The sequence below is a fragment of the Hordeum vulgare genome, chromosome 1H (genome assembly GCF_904849725.1).
Source record: "Hordeum vulgare subsp. vulgare chromosome 1H, MorexV3_pseudomolecules_assembly, whole genome shotgun sequence".
Lineage (NCBI taxonomy): Eukaryota > Viridiplantae > Streptophyta > Magnoliopsida > Poales > Poaceae > Hordeum > Hordeum vulgare.
In genome coordinates this window covers 335,399,963-335,420,161 of record NC_058518.1, presented here as the reverse complement: position 1 = coordinate 335,420,161, position 20,199 = coordinate 335,399,963, and the positions used below count along the sequence as shown (strand labels likewise).

At 41.3% G+C, this 20,199-nt stretch overlaps 1 protein-coding gene, 1 non-coding gene and 2 pseudogenes across 4 annotated transcripts; 1 reads left to right on the top strand and 3 right to left on the bottom strand.

Annotated features, from left to right (window-relative positions):
* Positions 1 to 926: 926 nt before the first annotated feature.
* LOC123423037 lies at positions 927 to 1,020 on the bottom strand (annotated as a pseudogene).
* Positions 1,021 to 1,297: 277 nt separating this feature from the next.
* On the bottom strand, positions 1,298 to 1,384 carry LOC123424115. Its single transcript, XR_006621605.1, has one exon. It is a non-coding gene; the product is annotated as a small nucleolar RNA SNOR75 (small nucleolar RNA).
* A 125-nt stretch (positions 1,385 to 1,509) lies between these two features.
* On the bottom strand, positions 1,510 to 4,090 carry LOC123399030 (annotated as a pseudogene).
* Positions 4,091 to 6,889: 2,799 nt separating this feature from the next.
* Positions 6,890 to 9,784, top strand: LOC123410480 (ADP-ribosylation factor GTPase-activating protein AGD10-like). 3 transcript variants are annotated; one of them, XM_045103443.1, is made up of 6 exons: positions 6,890 to 7,007; positions 7,135 to 7,253; positions 8,071 to 8,196; positions 8,276 to 8,363; positions 8,724 to 8,861; positions 9,393 to 9,556. In XM_045103443.1, the coding sequence occupies exons 1-6, from the start codon at positions 6,939 to 6,941 to the stop codon at positions 9,453 to 9,455; spliced, it is 603 nt and encodes a 200-aa protein (XP_044959378.1). In that variant the 5' UTR covers positions 6,890 to 6,938; the 3' UTR covers positions 9,456 to 9,556. The 3 variants fall into 3 exon arrangements, with proteins under 3 accessions (XP_044959378.1, XP_044959365.1, XP_044959371.1); XM_045103430.1 differs by having other exon boundaries at positions 6,900 to 7,007; positions 9,415 to 9,784; XM_045103436.1 differs by lacking the exons at positions 6,890 to 7,007; positions 7,135 to 7,253 and having other exon boundaries at positions 8,085 to 8,363; positions 9,415 to 9,784.
* The last annotated feature ends 10,415 nt before the right edge of the window (positions 9,785 to 20,199 follow it).

The window sequence follows — 20,199 nt, the reverse complement described above, 5'->3', positions numbered from 1 at the left end:
AGTATTAAATCCAACACTACTTCATATTCAAATCAAAAAAGTCCAAGTCGAATTAAAATCATCCATCATATAACATCACAAAATACATATCCCGGGTTTACATAACACAATAAATCATCTCATGAATACATTTCCTTACACAAGAATATAGCAAGAACAACAAAATTGCACAATAGAATAATGGCACATCTGCTACTATCCCAACAGTACATTGGACTTCATTCCGCTCTCCTATGAGGCATGCTCGAGATGCCACAACTTGTCAACCTACAAGAACATTACACTGCACATGAATCAATCAAAAGGAAACAAATATAAAAAATATTAGAAATAAAAATATATGTGTTCATCCTGAAGGTGATGTTAAAAATTCTGAGATATAAATTCTGGAGTATAATTAGTCCAACCTAAACAGGTCACACAAACTGAAAATTAAACTTCAAACTATCTAAGATTGTTCCAGGAAATTCTGGACAAAGGAAATGCAGACAAGAAAACTCAATATCTTTATGGTATTTTCGCTTTACTGGAGGAATTTAAGCACTGACACAATTAGGAGTCAATGACACAATAATTAGCAGACATGTAAGATAATACAAAACAAGCTACTCCACATTACTCTGATAACCAAGTGCAAACCAGGGTGTAAGAATATTAGCCCAAAAAATCCTTTCGGCAACATACATCACTAAATTACGCTATCAATAAGTGCACCAGAGACTCTAATTTATTACCTTCAGAAGTTTTAGATCGAATCAAATGAAAACATGAAAAAGGGACTACCAAAGAGCACTATTGATTTAGATAGAGCTTGATGCTGAGTTGATTTCTGGTGTCAACCGGGGTAATTCTTTAGCCAGATTGGAGAAAGGAAACCCGACTAGCACTCAAAATATTAACTAGAAGACAATAGTAAAACATATAAGATGGATCAGATTTCTGGCTTGGAATCCTGGTGGATTACATTTGCGCATTGTATAGTCATAGTCGATAATTTGGGGAAAGTATCCTCAAGTCCATATAATCCAAGGAAAAAAGCAATTGATCATCAGAGTAAGTGCAGAAACGTGGTATGGATATGATATAATCACTTCTCACAGCAAACAAAAAATGGTGTAGGAGTTTCTATTTATTTAAGACAAGACAACTATACAGCATCCATGACAGAATGTGCTGCTTACTAGACATTCAGAATAAGTAGGAGGAAATTATCATCAAATAGATCACAAATTGTCTGTTTTAATGTAAAAAAGAGTCATATTTGAAAATAAAAAAATAAAAAATAAACAAATTAATGCTCTCTCAGACAAATGCCTCGATTGTCAACATGGTTTAATAGAATGGACTACATCAAACTCGTCATCTGTTTTCATCATCACAGAGAGAACCAACTAAAAAAATTAAGAGTCGGTAGAGATACAAAAACATGACTTCAGATGCTGAATATGCATAGTTTAATAATATACTATATCATGAGACACCTAATAAGTGTTGATCATCGCTGATGAATCAACCACAGAAACCAGCTACAGAAAGAACAATATAGTTGATATGTGTAAACGAGAGTATAGTAACAGGAAGCTCCTTGTATGAGAGCAGCCAGTGTCGCAAAAACCCGTTTCCTTCTCGATGTCTGCCAATCTAACGAGAAACAAGGCCATGAAAGCATATCAAGCATCAGATACCTCATGGCATCCCAAATACCACTATCCAGACAAAATTCAGTTCAGTGCTAAGATATGCATGGACAAGTTGAATGCAAAAACCATATCAAAGAATGGTTCGTGCTAGAATCTTAACCCAAAGTATCTCTAGGCAACGTACATCGCTGAATTACGCTACCAAGAAGCGCACCCCATTACTCAACCTTAAAGCTAATTAAAACTTAGCAGAGTATACCTAAAGATGAAGGGGAACACTCAGTGTGTCAAAAAAGAAGGCAGCGTCAAATACTATAGTAATTATTATTGTACATGATATAGTAAGGTACTCTCACTGGTTATTGACTGTTGTCAGTTTTCACTAAGCATAAGTGCATAATATGGAAACAATATAAGAGAAAACATACACCCTCGGATATTAAGCTATTCCAAGTATGTGAGGTATACAACTTATAGGAGCTTACATGACATTTGAACCGATAGTCCCAACGCCCAGAGCAATGTTCTTCGGGGAATCTAGGTGTTCTGGTTTATTCTCTGTAATATCTGATGTCGATAACCTATTCTTCTTCCCTCTACTGATTAAAAATAGAAGTTATTAATCCCAGTCCAATGTGTTGAGGGAATAAAAACATAGCGTGTCAAAAAGAAGGCAGCATCAAGTACTATAGTAATTATTATTGGAGATGATATAGTAAGATACTCTCACTGGTTATTGACTCTTTTCAGTTTTCACTTGCCATAAGTGCATAATATAGAAACAATATAAGAGAAAACAAAAGTAGTTAGTCCTAGTAAAATGTGTTGAGGGAAGAAAATCATAGCATATAAATCAATGAGTTTTAACAACTGACATCATGAACATTCAGTGATCTTTTTTATGTATATGAAGCTGAATGAGCTTACCTAAGCAGAGATCCTATGGTCTCATCATCAGAATATGTGCCATACGAAGCCTCTTGACGCTGTGATTTACTCCGTGAAAGGTCCACTGAAGGCGGCTCCTTATTTTTGTTTCTGCCATAGATGAAGAGAAACACTCAATATGTCAAAACGGACAAAGACACATCATAAAACTATTTCACATATCTGTGGCATGTTCACTCTCAACTTTATACTATCTCTAATATAAAATTGTAATTATTTTAGGACGGAGGGAGTACATCAAAACACCAAGACATAAGAATCTCATCTCAAACCTATAAGAACAGGGGAATACCTGAATGTTAGGAGCAAAACCACCTTCATCTCCGACATTGGTGGCATCCTGCCCATACTTCTTCCTGATAACATACTGTTACGGAAAATGGAAGTTTCAGTCAATTTATTGATTTACAAGATGATAAAGCTAGGGTGTGTCTCCATCCATAGAGTTCCAGATCGGTTGCACTTGCACACATGACATGATGACCAGTAACAATATGTATTCTCATCTACCGATCTACGGCTGATGCACGAGCACACACACCGTGTGTACACTGTACGTGCAGATGATATCTGCATCCATATCATTGTACTACTATTTATTTTGCATGTGGAGGAAACTTCAAGGAAGCACATGGCATTTTTAGGAGAGCGTGGCAAATGCATCCTTCATGCACCTACAACTTTGGGTCTCTCATCACATTCATGGTGCAATGCATATGCTAATTTATTTATATCAACTGAAATTTCTCTTCCATTTTTTCAGGTGGAACATTCAGATGCCTACAATAATCTTTCACTTATTTACAAGATGATAAAGAGACAAAAAAGCCTGTTATGAACCATTTACTTGGGTCACGTAACCAAACGAACTCAGATTCAGATTTAAATGTCCCGAGCATAGCTTGCAAAGAGTAAGTAAGTGGTACTGGTACTACCCGTTGATGTGGACCGGACGAGGCCGTTCTTGTTGCAGCCTGTGCAGGTGCAGAACCCGCCGCCACCCTTAAGGTTGTATCGCTTGTGGCGCCTGTCGCAGCTACCGCACAGGACGCACCGCTCGCCGCCGCACCAGCCGCAGGCAGTGAGGGACGTGGCGCCAGCCACGATGCATCGGAGCTCGCCCGACTCATGCAAGTGGCGGAGCTCCTCGGCACTGCTGAGGTGGCAGCCCCCGACGAAGACCTACGGGAGCGTGACCCGGCAGGCGCGCGGGGGGAGCGTCGTGAGCTCCTCGAGGTAGCACGCGTCCATGGCAAGGTCGCGCTCGTCGACGGAGGCGCAGAGCCCCCGCGGGATGGCGTGCGGCGCGGCAGTCATCGTAGGTGCCCTAGATGACGTCGAGGGAGGTGTAGTAGAGTAGGACGCGGTGGTCGGCCTCGGTGGCGGGTGGTGGCGCCTCGACCCTGGAGGGTGCGGAGCGCACGGAGTGCACAGGCGGCCACGCGAACGCGGTGGAAGATGCAGGTGGCAGAGGGGGATGGGGAGGAGGTGGTGGCGGCGAGAGGAGGGGGATGGGGAGGAGGAGGGTTCGATGAGATCTGACTTAGGCTTTGGGTAGTTGGGCTGCGGGTGGGGATTTCCCTTTTCTTTTTTCCTTTTTTCTATAGATAGATGGATGGATGGATAGGTGGATGAATGGATGCCATGTCATCGATCTGTGTGACAACTAATTCCACCAATGAGAATAAAACGTATGAAATGTATTTTTCTTTTCTTTTTATTTTATAATTTCACGTGAAAATTTCAAAGAAATGATGTCTTATTATATACAAGGCTGCATATTAGAATGACAAACAATGTTTTTAAAGGGAGCTTTCATTTTCTTTGCACGAAAATTTCGTTTTTCATTTTCCGAATGCCCAAAATGAGTTTTGGGCACATTAAGGCATTGTAAAACTTTCATGAGATAATGATTTGGATAGGAAAGAGTGCCCAAAAATATGAGGGTAATCAAAGAAATAGAAATAGCACTTCCTTCACAAATTGCTATTCTGAACAGAATAGGAAAATGAATATTGCTGAATTATTTTTGAACTATGGAAGGAAGGGTTTTCACATATTTGAGGAATATATGAGCCAAAGTATTTATGAGATTTTTTCGAGATTTTTTGGAATGACAGAATAGCAGGTTGCTTCACAAACTAGGATGAGGTGGGATAGAATGGACCCAGGAGTGACATGTCAACATAGTTAGAACATGTTACGACATTTTTATAATCGTCATAAAAGTTATGACGATCTCATCTTATACGGTTACAACATTTTTGACTCACATCATCGTAATTTATATGTAGATTTGATCCCCTCAAATGGTTTACGACAATCTCGGATGAAATCGTCATAGATTTATGACGAATTCATCAACGACATCTTAAAGAACGTCATGTATGAGCATATTTCTTGTAGTATCACGGTTTCTTACAAAAACTCATTTGTTACAAAAAGGGATTCTATTTTTTGAACTTATTTGAACTCAAGACTTTCTGTGTGTTTAAAATGTACCATTCAAGGCCACATCATCAATTTTCAGCGCTTTCTGACTTCATTTAGTATTTTTCATACATTTACTCATTGTTTGAGCTAAATGACCTAGAAATTGAAATTTACCTTTCGTCCCGGTTGGTGCTACAAATCGGGACTAAAATGTAAATTTTCAGCAGCCCAAAGGGCGGGAAGAAGAGACTTTTAATCCCGGTTAGTGCCAACAACCGACAGGAAAGGGCGTCTTTCGTGTTGGTTGGTGGCACAAACCGGGACTAAAGGCTTGTGCCTGCCACAGCCGCGGTGCGATTGGATGTTTAGTCCCACCTCGCTAGACAAGAGAGCCCGAGAGTGGTTTAAAAGCGCTGGTGCGCAGATCCTCTCGAGCTTCTCTCAACTGCAGGCTTCCGGGCCTAATTTGTCACTGCCTGTGGGCCTATTGGGCCTTATGCGGGCTTGGATCCAGGCCCAACTCTGTGGCTGGGTTTCTAGTCGTTTTCAAGCCGTGGTGGCCGAGTAGGTGGCATTTTAAAAAAAATCTAGTTTTTTTGTTTCATTTTTTACTTTATTTATGTTATTTTGTGAATAACTTTACTAAAAAATAGATTTTTGAGTGATTCTTTTTCTTGCTATTTAATATTACTATGTTTTATCATTATATTCAATTTAGTAGGTTTTAGGTTATCTTAAATGACTGTTTTAATCAAAAATAGATCTGTTACAAAAGGGATTTCATTTTTTGAACTTATTTAAACTCAAGACTTTTTCTATATATATGTGGTCGAAATGTATGATTCCCATCAAAAGTAGCAAATGAAGTTAGAAAGGCCTAAACCATTCAAATTTGGAAACTATAATGGCACAAACAGAAACTAGACATATATAAATTGGTCCAAGCAGTACACAATAATACTTGTCCAAACAATACATAATAATGACTAGCATAGATATATATATACAAGTGTTCGCCATTGTGAACACTACTCGTCTGAATCGTCTAAATCAGAATGTCCCCAACCTGGTGTGAGGTGATGCTCGCCATAGTTGATGACTCGAATCTTGTCGTACAACTCGTATGAAACGTATGCATCTTTTGCTGCATACTGAATGTTCATAGGGTCAAGTGGGGTCCTCTTCCAATGTATGTGCTGAGACCTTGGGAATTTGGTCTTCATAACAGCATACTCCTCGTCGATCAAGGCGACTGCCATATGAGCCATCGAAGTCATGTCATGTCAAAGCCTGAATTTCTGTTGAAAATCAATGTGGCAATCAGCTGGTATCTCAATACCGAAGTTGTGCCTTATCTTCAGCTTGTCGTTCCATACACTACTAGGAAAAGGGGTATAGATGATATATACATTAATGGCGCACCACACAAGTAGTGCGCCACTACTATATAGCAGTGACGCACCATGTGCAGGTGTGCCATTAGTGTGATGGACACTAATCGTGCACCAAACACTCGGTGCGCCACTACTATTTTTTTTGGCAAAATTACTAATGGCGCACCGGGTCAGAGTGCGCCATTACTAGTTTAACTAGTAATGGCGCACCACTCACCCAGTGCGCCACTACTATAATTTTTTTTATTTTTTTTACAAAACTACTTATGGCGCACCACCAGCCAGTGCGCCATTAGTAACTAGGGTTACTAATGGCGCATTTGTAGGTGGTGCGCCACTACTATAATTTTTTTTGCAAAACTACTAATGGCGCATCACTAGCTAGTGCGCCATTAGTAATCAGTGTTACTAATGGCGCATTTGTAGGTGGTGCACCATTAGTACTTTTACAAAAAAAAGATCTCTCTGCCACCCACGACCCCTACCAGCCCCAAGCCAGATCTCCACCCATCGCGGCGGAGCCATGGCGTTCGACGCCTTCAACGACAAGACCGCCGTCTTCCGCCGCCTCAAGGCCAAACCTGGGAAAAAGGTGTGTATACCTCTTCTTCCTCCTACCCTCCCACCCCCCTTCCTACCTACCGGTTAGCTCAGCCAGCCAGATCTGCGAGCCACCGCCTCAGTACAGATCTGATCCATATGTGCTATGGCTATGGAAGATGTGCTTCGACTACAACGCCAAGAACACTACATGGGCATCCGTCACCTACGGCATCTTCCTCTGCCTCGACTGCTCCACCTTCCACCGCAGCCTCGGAGTACACATCGCATTCGTCAGGTACAACTTGCTTCCCTCCAGATCTTACCGCTACTCGATCTCATCGATACATGCCCCGCACCATGATCAATTCAATTCCAATGCTCGATTCATTCACCACCAAGCATCCATACTCCCTGCTTGGTCGACCTAAAACTAATCTCTTTGCTGCGTTCGTGTGATCCAATCCCAATGGCCGACATCCAGCCACCTGACATAAGAATGGATTAAACCTGGGACGAGCCTTTATGCCCTCGGCGGCAGAGAGCCAAACACACACCGATGCCCATATCGTTTGCTAGGAAAAAAAACTAAGGCTAAGATGGAGTTGAGAGCGGGCTTGCTTCGTCTTGGTACAACAACCAACCTCTAATAGTCCACAAGTGGCACATTGGTCTCCTAACATATACATATCATGCATTCCTAAGCCGATCAACAGTGTGAGCTTTGTCTATTTTTCAAAGTTAAAGCAATGTTAAGTTTGCCCTTTGTGCTATATGCTTCCTAGTCTTGGGTCACAGAAAAGAGTGCGAGGGTCATCCTACGTTTTCTCTACATTCTTGAGAAGAAACTCCATGGATCCACTGCATGGTGATATGATCTGCTGCTAATGCATTACTCCTTGCAATCACCACCACCACCTGCTGACGCGTTACTCATTTTGTTGTCTATGTTTTGTCAATTTGTTGTGCCAAGAGTAAACCTTTTTCTCGTGATTACCAAGTTCCAGGATAACAACTTTCTGCTACTATTTGCCTTTTGTGCCTACCATCAGTTTCATGTTGTTTCCCCTCTCTCTTACACAAAACTCAAACTGTACATTATATTTCGTATGTAGGTTAACGAACCTGGACTCATGGACTCCAGATCAGCTAAAGATGATGTCTTTTGGAGGCAACAATCGTGCAGATGCCTTCTTTAAACAGCATGGGTGGACAGAGGGCAGTGGGAAAGTCGATTCAAAGTACACATCAAGGGCTGCTGAATTATAGAGGCAGATACTGCAAAAGGAAGTTGCTAAACACATTCTTTTGCTCTGTTAGAGAGAAGATAATGATAGTCCCGAGGAAGAAAACTCAGCGCGATCTCCGAAGATTGGAGAAAGCTGAAAAGGCTACTCAACTAGATAAGGTTATTTTTCTTGATATACATTGCCATGTTCTAACATCTTCCTGCTATCGATCCGAGTGTTACCTTCCCATGTTCTAACATCTTCCTGCTATTAATCAGAGTATTGAAAGTGAACTAACATCTTCCTGTTGCAGACCTGTAGTTCTTTACGATCTCCTTGATTCACTTTAGGAATTTCATTCATCTTTGCATGAGTCCTTCTCATCAATTGACAAAAGTTCTACAGTTTCTGGAAACACAAAGAACTGTATTGTTGATCTTTCATCTTGACCAGCATAATTTTCTTGAGTGTTGAACTTATGATTACTTGTTGAGTTGATGTTTTGACTTCACTATTTAACCAAAAATTTGTTTTGTCAGGTTGCAATATTTGTTGTGCTTGTCTTGACTTTAAGAAGGAAGCCAGATGTACTAATAAACCTCTCCCCAAAAATAGTGGGGAACAGTAAATATCTTGGACAGGAAAAGCGTCCCATCATCGCCTGGGTTATTAATCAGGTATTATTCACATTTCTTATCACTATCTTGCTTGCTCTGAATTATTTTTACTTTTGAGGCCTAAAAGCTAAGGTGAGCTTATGTGCACAAGTTGTTATGCCGTCTCTTTAAGTTTTTTTTATTACTGTTCAGACTCTTCCATCTATTCTTGTTGTACTTTGTGTGTGAATCTGTTCTACTAGAAAGTAGTTCATGTTGTAGTGAGGCAAAATGAAACATATGTGGCATTGACACTTTTTAAGCATGATGTGCTTATCTTGATTTGCTTATGATGTGCTTATCTTGATTTGCACTTTTCTTCATAGAGATTATTTGTGTCTTTTCCAGCAATGATAAATTATTTTTAGTTAACTATCAAATATACAAGAATGCACACGAGTTGTTAGTTATAAATGCTTTTCCATATGTTTGGGCGTCTTAAGTTATTTTATCAACACAACTTCAGTTCCTTTTGTGTACACCTTACTTGCCTACTGTAAGCTCTCAATTATTTGTTTGTTGTGTTGTTGGCTTAAAACTGATGTAACTCAGTTTCTTGTATGTACCCATGAAGGTTGTCATGGGCTCCACATGCGTCCTATTGTTGGCCCTTGATGCGGCGCCTCGGCCTCCCATAGAGGACCGGAAGCTTGCGGTAGCAGGAGCAAAAGCATATCCGAGCCCTTCGGCCTTTCCTGACGAGCTGCACCTCATAGTTCACCGCTGGAATCCATGCTTTTATTTTTGTCGCTCTCAGGTTGCATATCATGCCAAATTGTCTCTGGCCTGCTCGCTTGTTGTTTGTTGTCTCATTTGTCTCTCGCTATGGAAGAAATATAGGAGTGTTTATATAGTACCTTGTTCTAGCATTATTGATGAATTGTATTCGGAGACTAATATGATGAATTGTATTTGGAGACTGATCTTCTATTGTATTCGATAAATCTGTTGTTTATATGTTGTGCTCTCTATATTCTATGCAGTAATATGTTTTGTAACCTGTGCAAATATCAGGAAAAAAATACCTAATATTCATACTAGTGGCGCACCACTCAACACTTTAGTGGCGCACTGCAAAGAGCACACTAGTGGTGCATCATCAACTAGTGCGCCATTAGTAAGCCAGAGCACACGGGTAAATATGGCCCTGGGAGGCATAATAATGGCGCACCATGAGCTATACTAATGACGCACTGTCTGGTGCGCCATTAGTATACCAGATACTAATGGCGCACCATGAGCTACACTAATGGCGCACTGCCTGGTGCGCCATTAGTATACCAGATACTAATGGCGCACCATGAGCTATACTAATGGCGCACTGCCTGGTGCGCCATTAGTATACTAGATACTAATGGCGCACCTATGGTGCGCCGTTAGTAAAAATTCTAAAGGCGTGATGCTAGTGGCGCACGTGTAGTGCCCCATTAGTAGCCAAAACAGGTGCGCCACTAGCAGGCCTATTCCTAGTAGTGATATATCAACGCTAGAAAAACTTATGCCGTTGCGAAGGAAGTCCATGAGTTCTAGACAATGCTTGTCACTACTTCAACAACAACAAATAAAAATGGAACAAATGTTACATACTACAGCAACAAGGAAAAATGTTTCACTACAACTAAAGAGAAAATTGTCTTTAGGATTCAAATGGAACATATTGCTATCCTATGCAATTTTCATATCCTACGAATTGATCAAGAAACCGTCAATTAACTATGACATATATATATTCTCCCACGGTTTTGCAAATATGCAACAAGGAAAATTGTTTCACTACAACTAAACAGAAATTGGTCTTTATAGGATTCCAATGGAAGATATTGCTATCCTATGCAAGAAACCCTCAATTAACTATCCAATGGAACATATATAGAAACTGCATATTGCTATCCAATGGATCCTAGAGAGATCACTATATGCATTTTTCATAACCTTGTATCAAAGAACACCGCGAAAAATTGGTTCACTACAACAAAGGAGAAATTGATATTTATAGGATTCCAATGGAACATATTGCTATCCTATGCAATTTTCATATCCTATGAATAGATCAGGAAACCATCAATTAACTATCCAATGGAACATATATAGAAACTGCATATTGCTATCCAATGAAACCTAAAGAGATCACTATATGCAATTTTCATAACCTTGGATCAAAGAACACCGCAGAAAATTGTGTCACTACAATTAAAGATAAATTGATCTTTATAGGATTCCAAAATGGAACATATTGCTATCGTATGCAATTTTCATATCCTATGAATTGATCAAGAAACCCTCAATTAACTATCCAATGGAACATATATAGAAACTACATATTGCTATCCAATAGAACCTAGAGAGATCACTATATATATGCAATTTTCATAACCTTGGATCAAAGAAAGCCTCAAAACATACCTCGCCCAATGGAAGATCAAGACACAGAGTTTGAAACATAGTTGGATGACGGCAACAGCTCGTTGATCGGTCATGTACTCCAGATCAAGCCCCAAGAATTGCTCATGCTCCATCGCGGCATCAAGCCATCCCTTCAACTGTCTAACAAATTGCGGCACCTCCCTACTGTCGTTCGTGTACACGACATCGAGCTTGGTATTGCCATGTGCGAGCAGCTCTCCAAAGCGAGTTGGCATGGTGGAAGAAGAGAAGGGAAGAAGAGAGGGGAATAAGAGAGGAAGAAGAAAGGAGAGCGAGAGAGAAGAAGAACATAGAATGGCGAGAGACTCTGCTTGGGTTGTGCTATTCACCGCTAGAAACGAAGCGGAAGGCAAACCGTTTGGGCCTTTAGTCCCGGGTTGAGCCACCAACCGGGACTAAAGGGTGATACGAACGGTTGCCACCGCCACTTAGACCCGGTTTGATCTACAAACTGGGACTAAAGGGGGATACGAACGGTCCACCTGGTCCCGGTTTGATCCACCAACCGGGACTAAAGGGGGATACGAACGGTTCCGGTTTATGGGTCCCGGTTCATGTCTGGAATCAGGACCAAAGGGTTTACACGAACATGGACCAATGGCCCACGATACCCGGCTGACGCCCTGGCCTCACGAACTGGGACCAATGACACCATAGGTCCCGGTTCGTGGGTGAACCGAGACTAATGGGATTGCAGGCCCTCGACCAAAGCCCTCTTTTCTACTAGTGATAGCCCAAATGTACAACAATAGGGACAAAGGGTCCTTCTGTCTAAGTCTACGCATGTGCATGAAGGTGCCAAGAGTTCCATTGAGAAAAATTCTAGAAGAAGATACTAGTAGAAAACATACCTTTTGTCCGGAGCATTAGTCTCGGTTGGGTTTCACACCGGGACTAATGTGACCATTAGTCCCGGTTCCAACTGCTAGGACTAGCCAGGAGCATGGCCAGGTTTAGTCCCAGTTCATGAGAGACCTCTAGTCCTGGTTGGTGATACCAACGGAACCAAAGGGTTGTGGTAGGGTTGCGTCAAGCTTGGGGCCCTACGAGCTCCTTTAGTCACTAAGTAAAAATCCTGAAGATTACACCAACGTAATTAAAATGCTCGACAGGTAATTTCAATCATTATTGCACTAGCTATATCGGTCCCTTTCGTTCATTTTCTGATATATCAAGTAGTTAATAACTCCTTTATTCATTTTCTTTGCCGGACAGGGTTTGTAAACAGTTCATAAAATAGGTTAGGGGTGAATGGCCTCCGAAGCTGCGTTGGAAAGTGGTCAAGATAATTAATTAAGTAGTACTAGCTAGGTGTGCGCATCTCTTTAATTCCAGTTTCAATGTCATTATCTTGCTTTATTATTATCTGAATGAATTCTATTCTTGCAAAGTGCATGAGGGAGGAACAAGTGACTAATTTATGCGCATACTACATTTGTGAGAACATTCACATTGTGATCGAAAGCCGGCGCTTTAGTGACCCATAACGTCAGGTATGTAAACACCATTCACAATTTTTTATGATGGTCTATTATATATACAACCTAATATATTTATATTGATCTCCTTTGTATAAAGATTGATGAACTATGGAAGAAGCTCCTACCAGAGAACCACGTACGAGCAATTCAAGAGGAAATTGCAGGATTTTTTGCTTAATGAGGTCATACCTAGAGGCGGAAAATACCATTACATGTAATGATCTCCAAATTATGTATAGGAGAAATTTTATATATACAAATTGTATATATATATATATATATATATATATATATATATATATATATATATATATATATGTATGGTCGTACAAGAAATTATATTATGCATCATCGTGTATAGTATGTAGTAGCGTAAAATATGTTTGAAATGAAAGATAATTGAATGTAAAACACAAAATAAAACGGGAAAATATACTATAAACCCTAAACTCTTAAATCATAAACACCAACCAAAAAATGCAAACTCCTTAGTCCCGGTTGATGACACAACCAGTACTAAAGGTTCTCCGCCCCAACCACACGCTCACTGCCACATGAAGGAACTTTAGTCCCGGAGTGTGGCCAATCGGTACAAAAGGGCCGGAGCCTTTAGTACTTACCCTTTATTCCCACTTGAGGAACCGGGACTATAGGCTCGTTCTCCACTAGTGAGAAGATCTTGGGATGGTAGATACGATGACTTTCCAAAGCTGACAAAAACCAAAAGCAGACAAGACCTCCAACTAATATCCCCATCAAAGTGAATCAAATGCCTTTTTAATGTCAAACTTGAGGAAAATTGTCGACTCCTTTTTTTGTGGGCCTCTCTAAAGATATTTTGCACATAAAGTTTTCATCTATACATCTCTACTTAATGAAAGTACTAAGAGAGTGCGATACAATGCAATCAAGCTTCCGGGCAAGCCCGCTTGCAAAGAATCTTGGCAATGTTATGCATCAAAATGACCGGCCTCTAATCAAGAGGGTTTCGGGACAATCCTTCTTCCACGGGAGCATGATAAGTGCTGAATTTAGGAGATTCCAATGATATGTCCGGAGTGAGTGAGCAAGATCAGTAGGCTGAATTCGGCAGAGGGAACAAGACGCCCTTCGAAACGGTTTTTCTTCTAATGCTAGTGGCTGCTCCAACCAGGATTTGTGGAGACAGTGCATGATATTTGGGAGAAGGCGAGAGGATGTAAGCCCCATAGATACGGACCATTGTGTGACTTGATGCATGAGTGGCAGCATTGTATCCGTCGTACTATACATCATCTCAGAGGATGAGGGGCTAACTTTGGCAGTTTCTCTAAGGCTTGCAAGGATGCTTTATGGGGGGCTGGACACGAAGGCGGATGTGTCTGGCCTCTCTAGAGGGGAATGGTCATGGAGATACAAGCTTGAAGATGAGATGGTTTTCATTTTTACATGCGAAGATTTGTACTGGAAGCAACATGGGCAAAAAAAGTGGGTGTTGAATAGGGATGCTAGCACATAATTTTTCCATGCGGCGGCCAATGGCCGAAGTAGGAGGTACATGATTTCTCTCCTCCACGAGGGCGGGACTACTTACTCCGAGGAAGCTTACCTTAGGGCCCATGTGGATGGTTTCTATAGAGGTCTTTTGGGTGTATCCGGAAATGGAGTTGTGTCTTTCGGTCCGAATATGTGGACAGGCCATAGGAGGGTGTCTGTACTGGATAATTCAGCGCTGATTAGACCTTTTTTGCTTGAGGAGATTACTGCCAACTTAAAGGCAATGAGAGTGAACACAGCGTCGAGTCCAGACGGGTTCCCCGTGATTTTTTAGAAGAAGTTCTGGAGCATGATAGGCCCTCGATTTGCTGAGATGGTCCATGAACTTATGTTGGGGAGGATAGACATGAAAAGGCTAGATTATGGCATTCTTGCTCTTATTCCGAAGGTCCAGGGTGCGGAAAACATTCGGCAGTTCCGGCCTCTCACACTTATTAATGTCAGTTTTCGGTTGTCGGCAAAAGGTTTTGCAAATTGGCTTGCCCCGGTGGCACATAAGATTATTGACTCGGGTCAATCTGTATTTCTTAGAGGCAGGAGTATCTTGGACGGAGTTGCCGTCTTACATGAGGTGTTGCACGAGTTTCGACAAACTAAGGAAGAGGTGTTTATTCTGAAAATTGATTTCGAGAAGGCGTACGATATAGTGAGATGGGACTTTTTGGAGGAGGTGTTGCGTCAGAAGGGCTTTGACCCGCTTTGGATAAGTTGGATGCATCAACTTGTCCGTGGGGGCCAAACGGCTATCAACCTTAATGGCCAGATCAGTCCCTATTTTCGAAATAAGAGGAGCTTTCGTCAGGGAGACCCTATTTCTCCGTTGATGTTTAATGTGACGGCGGATGCCTTGGCAGGCATTCTGGATAGAGTTAAATCGGCAGGGCATATTTTGGGTGTGGCCTCGTCTATTATTTTTGGAGGGATTTCTCATTTGAAGGAATGCTGATGATACTCTTATTTTCATCAAAACTTAGGAGAGGGACATTATGAACCTAAAATTTATCCTCATGTGTTTTGAGGAGATTTCGGGCCTCAAAATTAACTAGGCTCCATCCCCATGAAATATTTGGGGATGCCTATTTCTGCAAGGGCCCTTTCCAAGATGGATTTCCAGCCGATGGGTGATAAGGCTCAGGCACATGTGGACCTGGGCAAGGCAAGTTCCTTGCTTCGGGAGGTCGTTTGGTTCTGGTTAATGATTGTCTTACTAACATTCCAATGTTCATTATGGGATTCTACTTGCTTCGGGATGGGATTCATGATAAATCGGATAGGGTGAGATCCAGATTCTTTGGGGCAAAGGAAAATCAGAAACAAAAATACCACATGGTGAGGTGGGAACACATTTGCCAACCAAAGGAGCTCGGAGGCTTGGGGGTGATTAACACCAAAATTATGAACTGGTGCCTTATGGCCAAATGGGCAGGGAAAACCCTAACTGGACAGGGCGGGCTTTGGCTTGACATTTTTAGGGCTAAATACCTCGTTGTGGATGGATTCGAGTTCAAACGCAATATCCCTTTATCTCAGTTTGCGAGGGACATTCGAAAAGTACAACCTCTCTTACGGCTGGGGACTAAGTTCACATTGCGAAATGGGCGATCTATCTCTTTTTGGTGGGATCGCTGGCTCCTCGATCGACCCCTTTAGGAGGCGTTCCCTCGGCTGTGTGCCATTGCTGGGAACCAAAATGCGAGGTGGCGGATGTGTGGCACCAGGACCGCTAGGACCCCAGATTTTGGCGCTCCCTTGGCCCTCCTGAAATGATTGAGTGGGATGAGCTACGTACGCATCTCCAGCACGTGCACGTTTCTGCTGGGCAAGATGAGGTGATTTGGCGGCTTGATTCATCCGGCCAATTCAATGATGGGTCTTTACATAAAGAGATCTTTCGTGGGTCCCCGCAATGCGACCTTTCTGGTATTTGGAAAGCCCCTCTACCGGCCAAAATTGGGATCTTTCTTTGGCAAGGGGCACCAAATAGGATTACGAGTGGGGACCAAGTTCATAAGCGTCGTGGTCCTGGAGATGGGAACTGTCCCTGTTTTCGGGAGAGTGGGGATAGAGATCATATATTGTTTCGGTTCGTTATGGCGCGATTTGTATGGAGCGCGATTAGAGAGGTGACCGAGAATGATTGGAACCCGTGTGGTTTTTCGGATTTTTATCGTCTAGCGGGAGACCTGAGAGGGTGACAGAAACATCTCGCATGCATGGGACTTGGGGCTATCGCGTGGGCTCTTTGGACCACTAGAAATAAAGCTTTGATAGAGGGTATTTTCATTCGGCACCCAGACCTGTTGTACAAAACTGTTTCTTTGTTGCAACTGTGGAACCTGCTCGCAAGGCGCCAAGACAGAAGGCTCGTGGAGGGACTCGCATCAAGGGTGCGAGCAAAGTGCACTGACCTCCGGCTTGCGGTGTTGGGCATGGTTAGAGGTGGACGGCCCTTGCCTCGGTCTTCCTGTTGACCGTTCTTGTTAGTCTTACCGTGCTGCATCACATGTATCACCTGATGGCCTGTATCTTCTACCTCTCCTTTCTTTCCTTAACCTTGTTTGAACCTTGTAAGACCTAAGTTTAAGGCCAGGCAGATGCCTCTTCACAAAAAAAACAGGGCCGGCCCTGGCGTATGGCCGGCGGGGCGACGGCCTAGGGCCCATATAGGAGGGGGGCCCATAGTATAGTATGTATATACAATATAGCCCATTAAAAAAATAGATACTCAGATCATCAGATCCTAGGCCCAGCCAAAAACTTCACGTGAGAAACGGAGAAACCTGCTCGACGCCTCGTCTCCGCTGCCCTACAGCACGGCGCCTTGCCGCCTCGGTCTACGTCGCCCGGCCCGGCAGTCAGGAGGTACTACGACGACTAGATCGACCAAGCATGCGGATCTCTTTTTGTACCAGGAGCTTGACAATCTTCCAATACTTGTCCAGGGCCCTGTACCTGTCTACGTTGCCTGGATCGATCTACAGTCAACTGATCCAAGCATCACGACTTCTTTGACTATCACAGCTTCTTTGACTTATTGACTATCAAGGCTTCTTTGATCAGTTGAGAATCACGTGCTACAATCAACTTTATTTAGTAAATAGTAATTCAAGTACTTTTTCATGTATGTCTAGGGTTTCAATCATTTGATGTATAAATTTCTAATTCTTTATATTCTCTATTCCTCTTTTCTTCATAATTTTAGGGTTTGTCATGTTGCCTAAGAAGCAATTATCGGGTGCTGAAAAAAGAAAAAGAAAGAAAGTGATCTAAAAATTCAACCATTGAAGGGTTCTTTGAATAGGTACTTTACATCCTCTAGCCATGTTGATGCGAGTGTACAACAACGGCAAATAAGTAATCCCGAGCATGTCAATTCAGATATTGAGGTCAATGAAGATGGCGCAAATAGAGGGGAGCAAACAAATTTTGAAGTTGACGCTGACAGTACAATGGAGGAAAATTTGCAGCCTTCTGCTAATAATGAACATCAAGATTCCCTTTCATTTATTTTTGATCCAAGAACATGGGAAATTCTTGACAATACCAAAAGGGATATTTTAATTGAGAAGGGACCTATTAGAGAACCATATATGAAGTTTGAGAAGGACATCATTGGTAGACACTTTTCATATGCTTTCTACTCCAGTAAATTAAGTAATGGTGAGTTTGTTGACAGAAACTGGTTTGTTTACCATAAAGCTGCAAACAAAGTATATTGTTTTTGTTGCAAGTTGTTCAAATCAAAACAGAGCAAGTCTATGCTAGCAAGTGATGGATTGAATGACTAGAAGCGTTTGAGTGTGCGACTCAAAGAACATGAGAACAACATTGAGCATTTAACAAACATGAATACATGGAATGAAGTTACGTTGAGACTAAGAAAAAACAAGACAATTGATGATGATATGCAAAGGGAGATTGCGAAGGAGAAGGAGCGTTGGAGACAAGTATTGGTAAGAATAGTTTGTGCTGTTAAGTTTCTTGCAAAACATACTTTGGCATTTCGTGGATCAAATGAGAAGTTGTATCAAGATAATAATGGTAATTTTTTGGGCACAATTGAAATGATTGTTGAATTTGATCCTGTTATGCAAGAAAATATCCGACGCATTCAAAGTAATGAAATTCATCATCACTATCTTGGCCACAGAATCCAGAATGAGTTGATCTTAGTTCTTGCCGATGCTGTGAGAAAGGTTATTTTAAAGATCACTAAAGATGCCAAGTATTTCTCGGTTATCTTGGATTGTACCCCGGATGTGAGCCATGAGGAACAAATGACTCTCATTGTGCGTTGTGTCAATATGTCAAGCAACATTCCGAGGGTGGAGGAGTTTTTCCTAGAGTTCCTAAAGGTTGAGGACACATCGGGATTGGGGCTTTTGAATGTATTATTGGATACATTGAGTTCCTTTGATTTGAATGTTGCTGATGTGAGAGGTCAAGGTTATGACAATGGTTCCAACATGAAGGGACAATACCAAGGTGTGCAGAGTCGCTTACTTAAAGAAAACTCCAAAGCGTTGTATATGCCATGTGCTTGTCATAGTTTGAATCTCACTCTTTGTGATATGGCAAAATCTTGCAAACAAGATATTACATTCTTTGGTATTATACAACAAATATATGTATTCTTTTCACGTTCTACTAAAAGGTGGAAGATTTTGCTTGACAATCTTCCAAAAGGAACAAAACTAACTCTCAAGCCATTGTCCAATACTCGTTGGGAGAGTCGAATAAAGAGTGTGCAACCTATTAGGTACCAAACTATCCATGTAAGATCAGCTTTGAAGGAACTGGAAGAGACTTCTATACTCATGACCCAGTAGCTGTAAGTGATGCTCAATCTTTGGTCAATGCACTTGAGAATTTTGAAACTTTAGTTGGCATGGTTATTTGGCATGATGTTTTGTTCTCCGTAAATATGGTGAGCCAAAAGTTGCAGGAAAAGATGGTATGCATTGATGCTACTATAAAACACATTCAAGGTGTCATATCATATTTTCAGAAGTACAGAGATGAAGGATTTCAAGCTAGTATTGAGATAGCAAAAGCCATTGCATCTCATATGGACATAGAGCCATAATTTCCTACAAAACGTCAAAGGAAAAGAAAGAGGCATTATGATGAAACCAATGATCAAGATGAGGAAATACAGTTGTCAGCTATGGAATCCTTGAGAGTTACTTACTTACTAGTCATCGTTGACAATGCAATTCTTTCATTGACCACTCGCTTTGATCAGTTGAAGAAATTTGAAAAGTTATTTGGTTTCTTGTTCAATTCAAAAAATCTGAAGTCCTTGGATGATACCAATTTATGGGAATGATGCACTACTTTTGCAAAATCTTTTTCTGATGATAACTCATGTGATGTTGATCTTGATGATTTTGTCTCTGAGTTAAAAGTGTTGCAGTCAACTTTGCCACATGGTTGGATATCAGCTCTTGAGATTCTTCAGTTTGTTATGGTTGCAGATTACTATCCAAATGTCTCTATTGCATATCGGATCCTCTTAACAGTGCATGTGACTGTAGCCTCGGCTGAAAGAAGTTTCTCTAAATTGAAACTACTGAAAAATTATTTGAGGTCTATTATGTTGCAAGATAGATTGAATGGCTTGGCTATGTGCTGCATTGAGAAGGATATCTTGGACAATGTTGATCTTTAGTGTGCCCTTAATGAATTTGCATCAAGAAACGCCCGAAGAAACTTTATCTGAAGAATTAAATTCTTATTTGAGGTAATCATGTCATTTTAGTTTCATTTCTCTATCTTCTATTATTATTGTTGATTAAGTAAGTTGAAATTTTGTTATTATTATTGTCGATGGAATCAGTCAATTATTATAGTTAAATTTTGAAGTAAAAATATATGATCTTAGAACATAGGGGCCCATGTTGTAGAGTTCGCCTAGG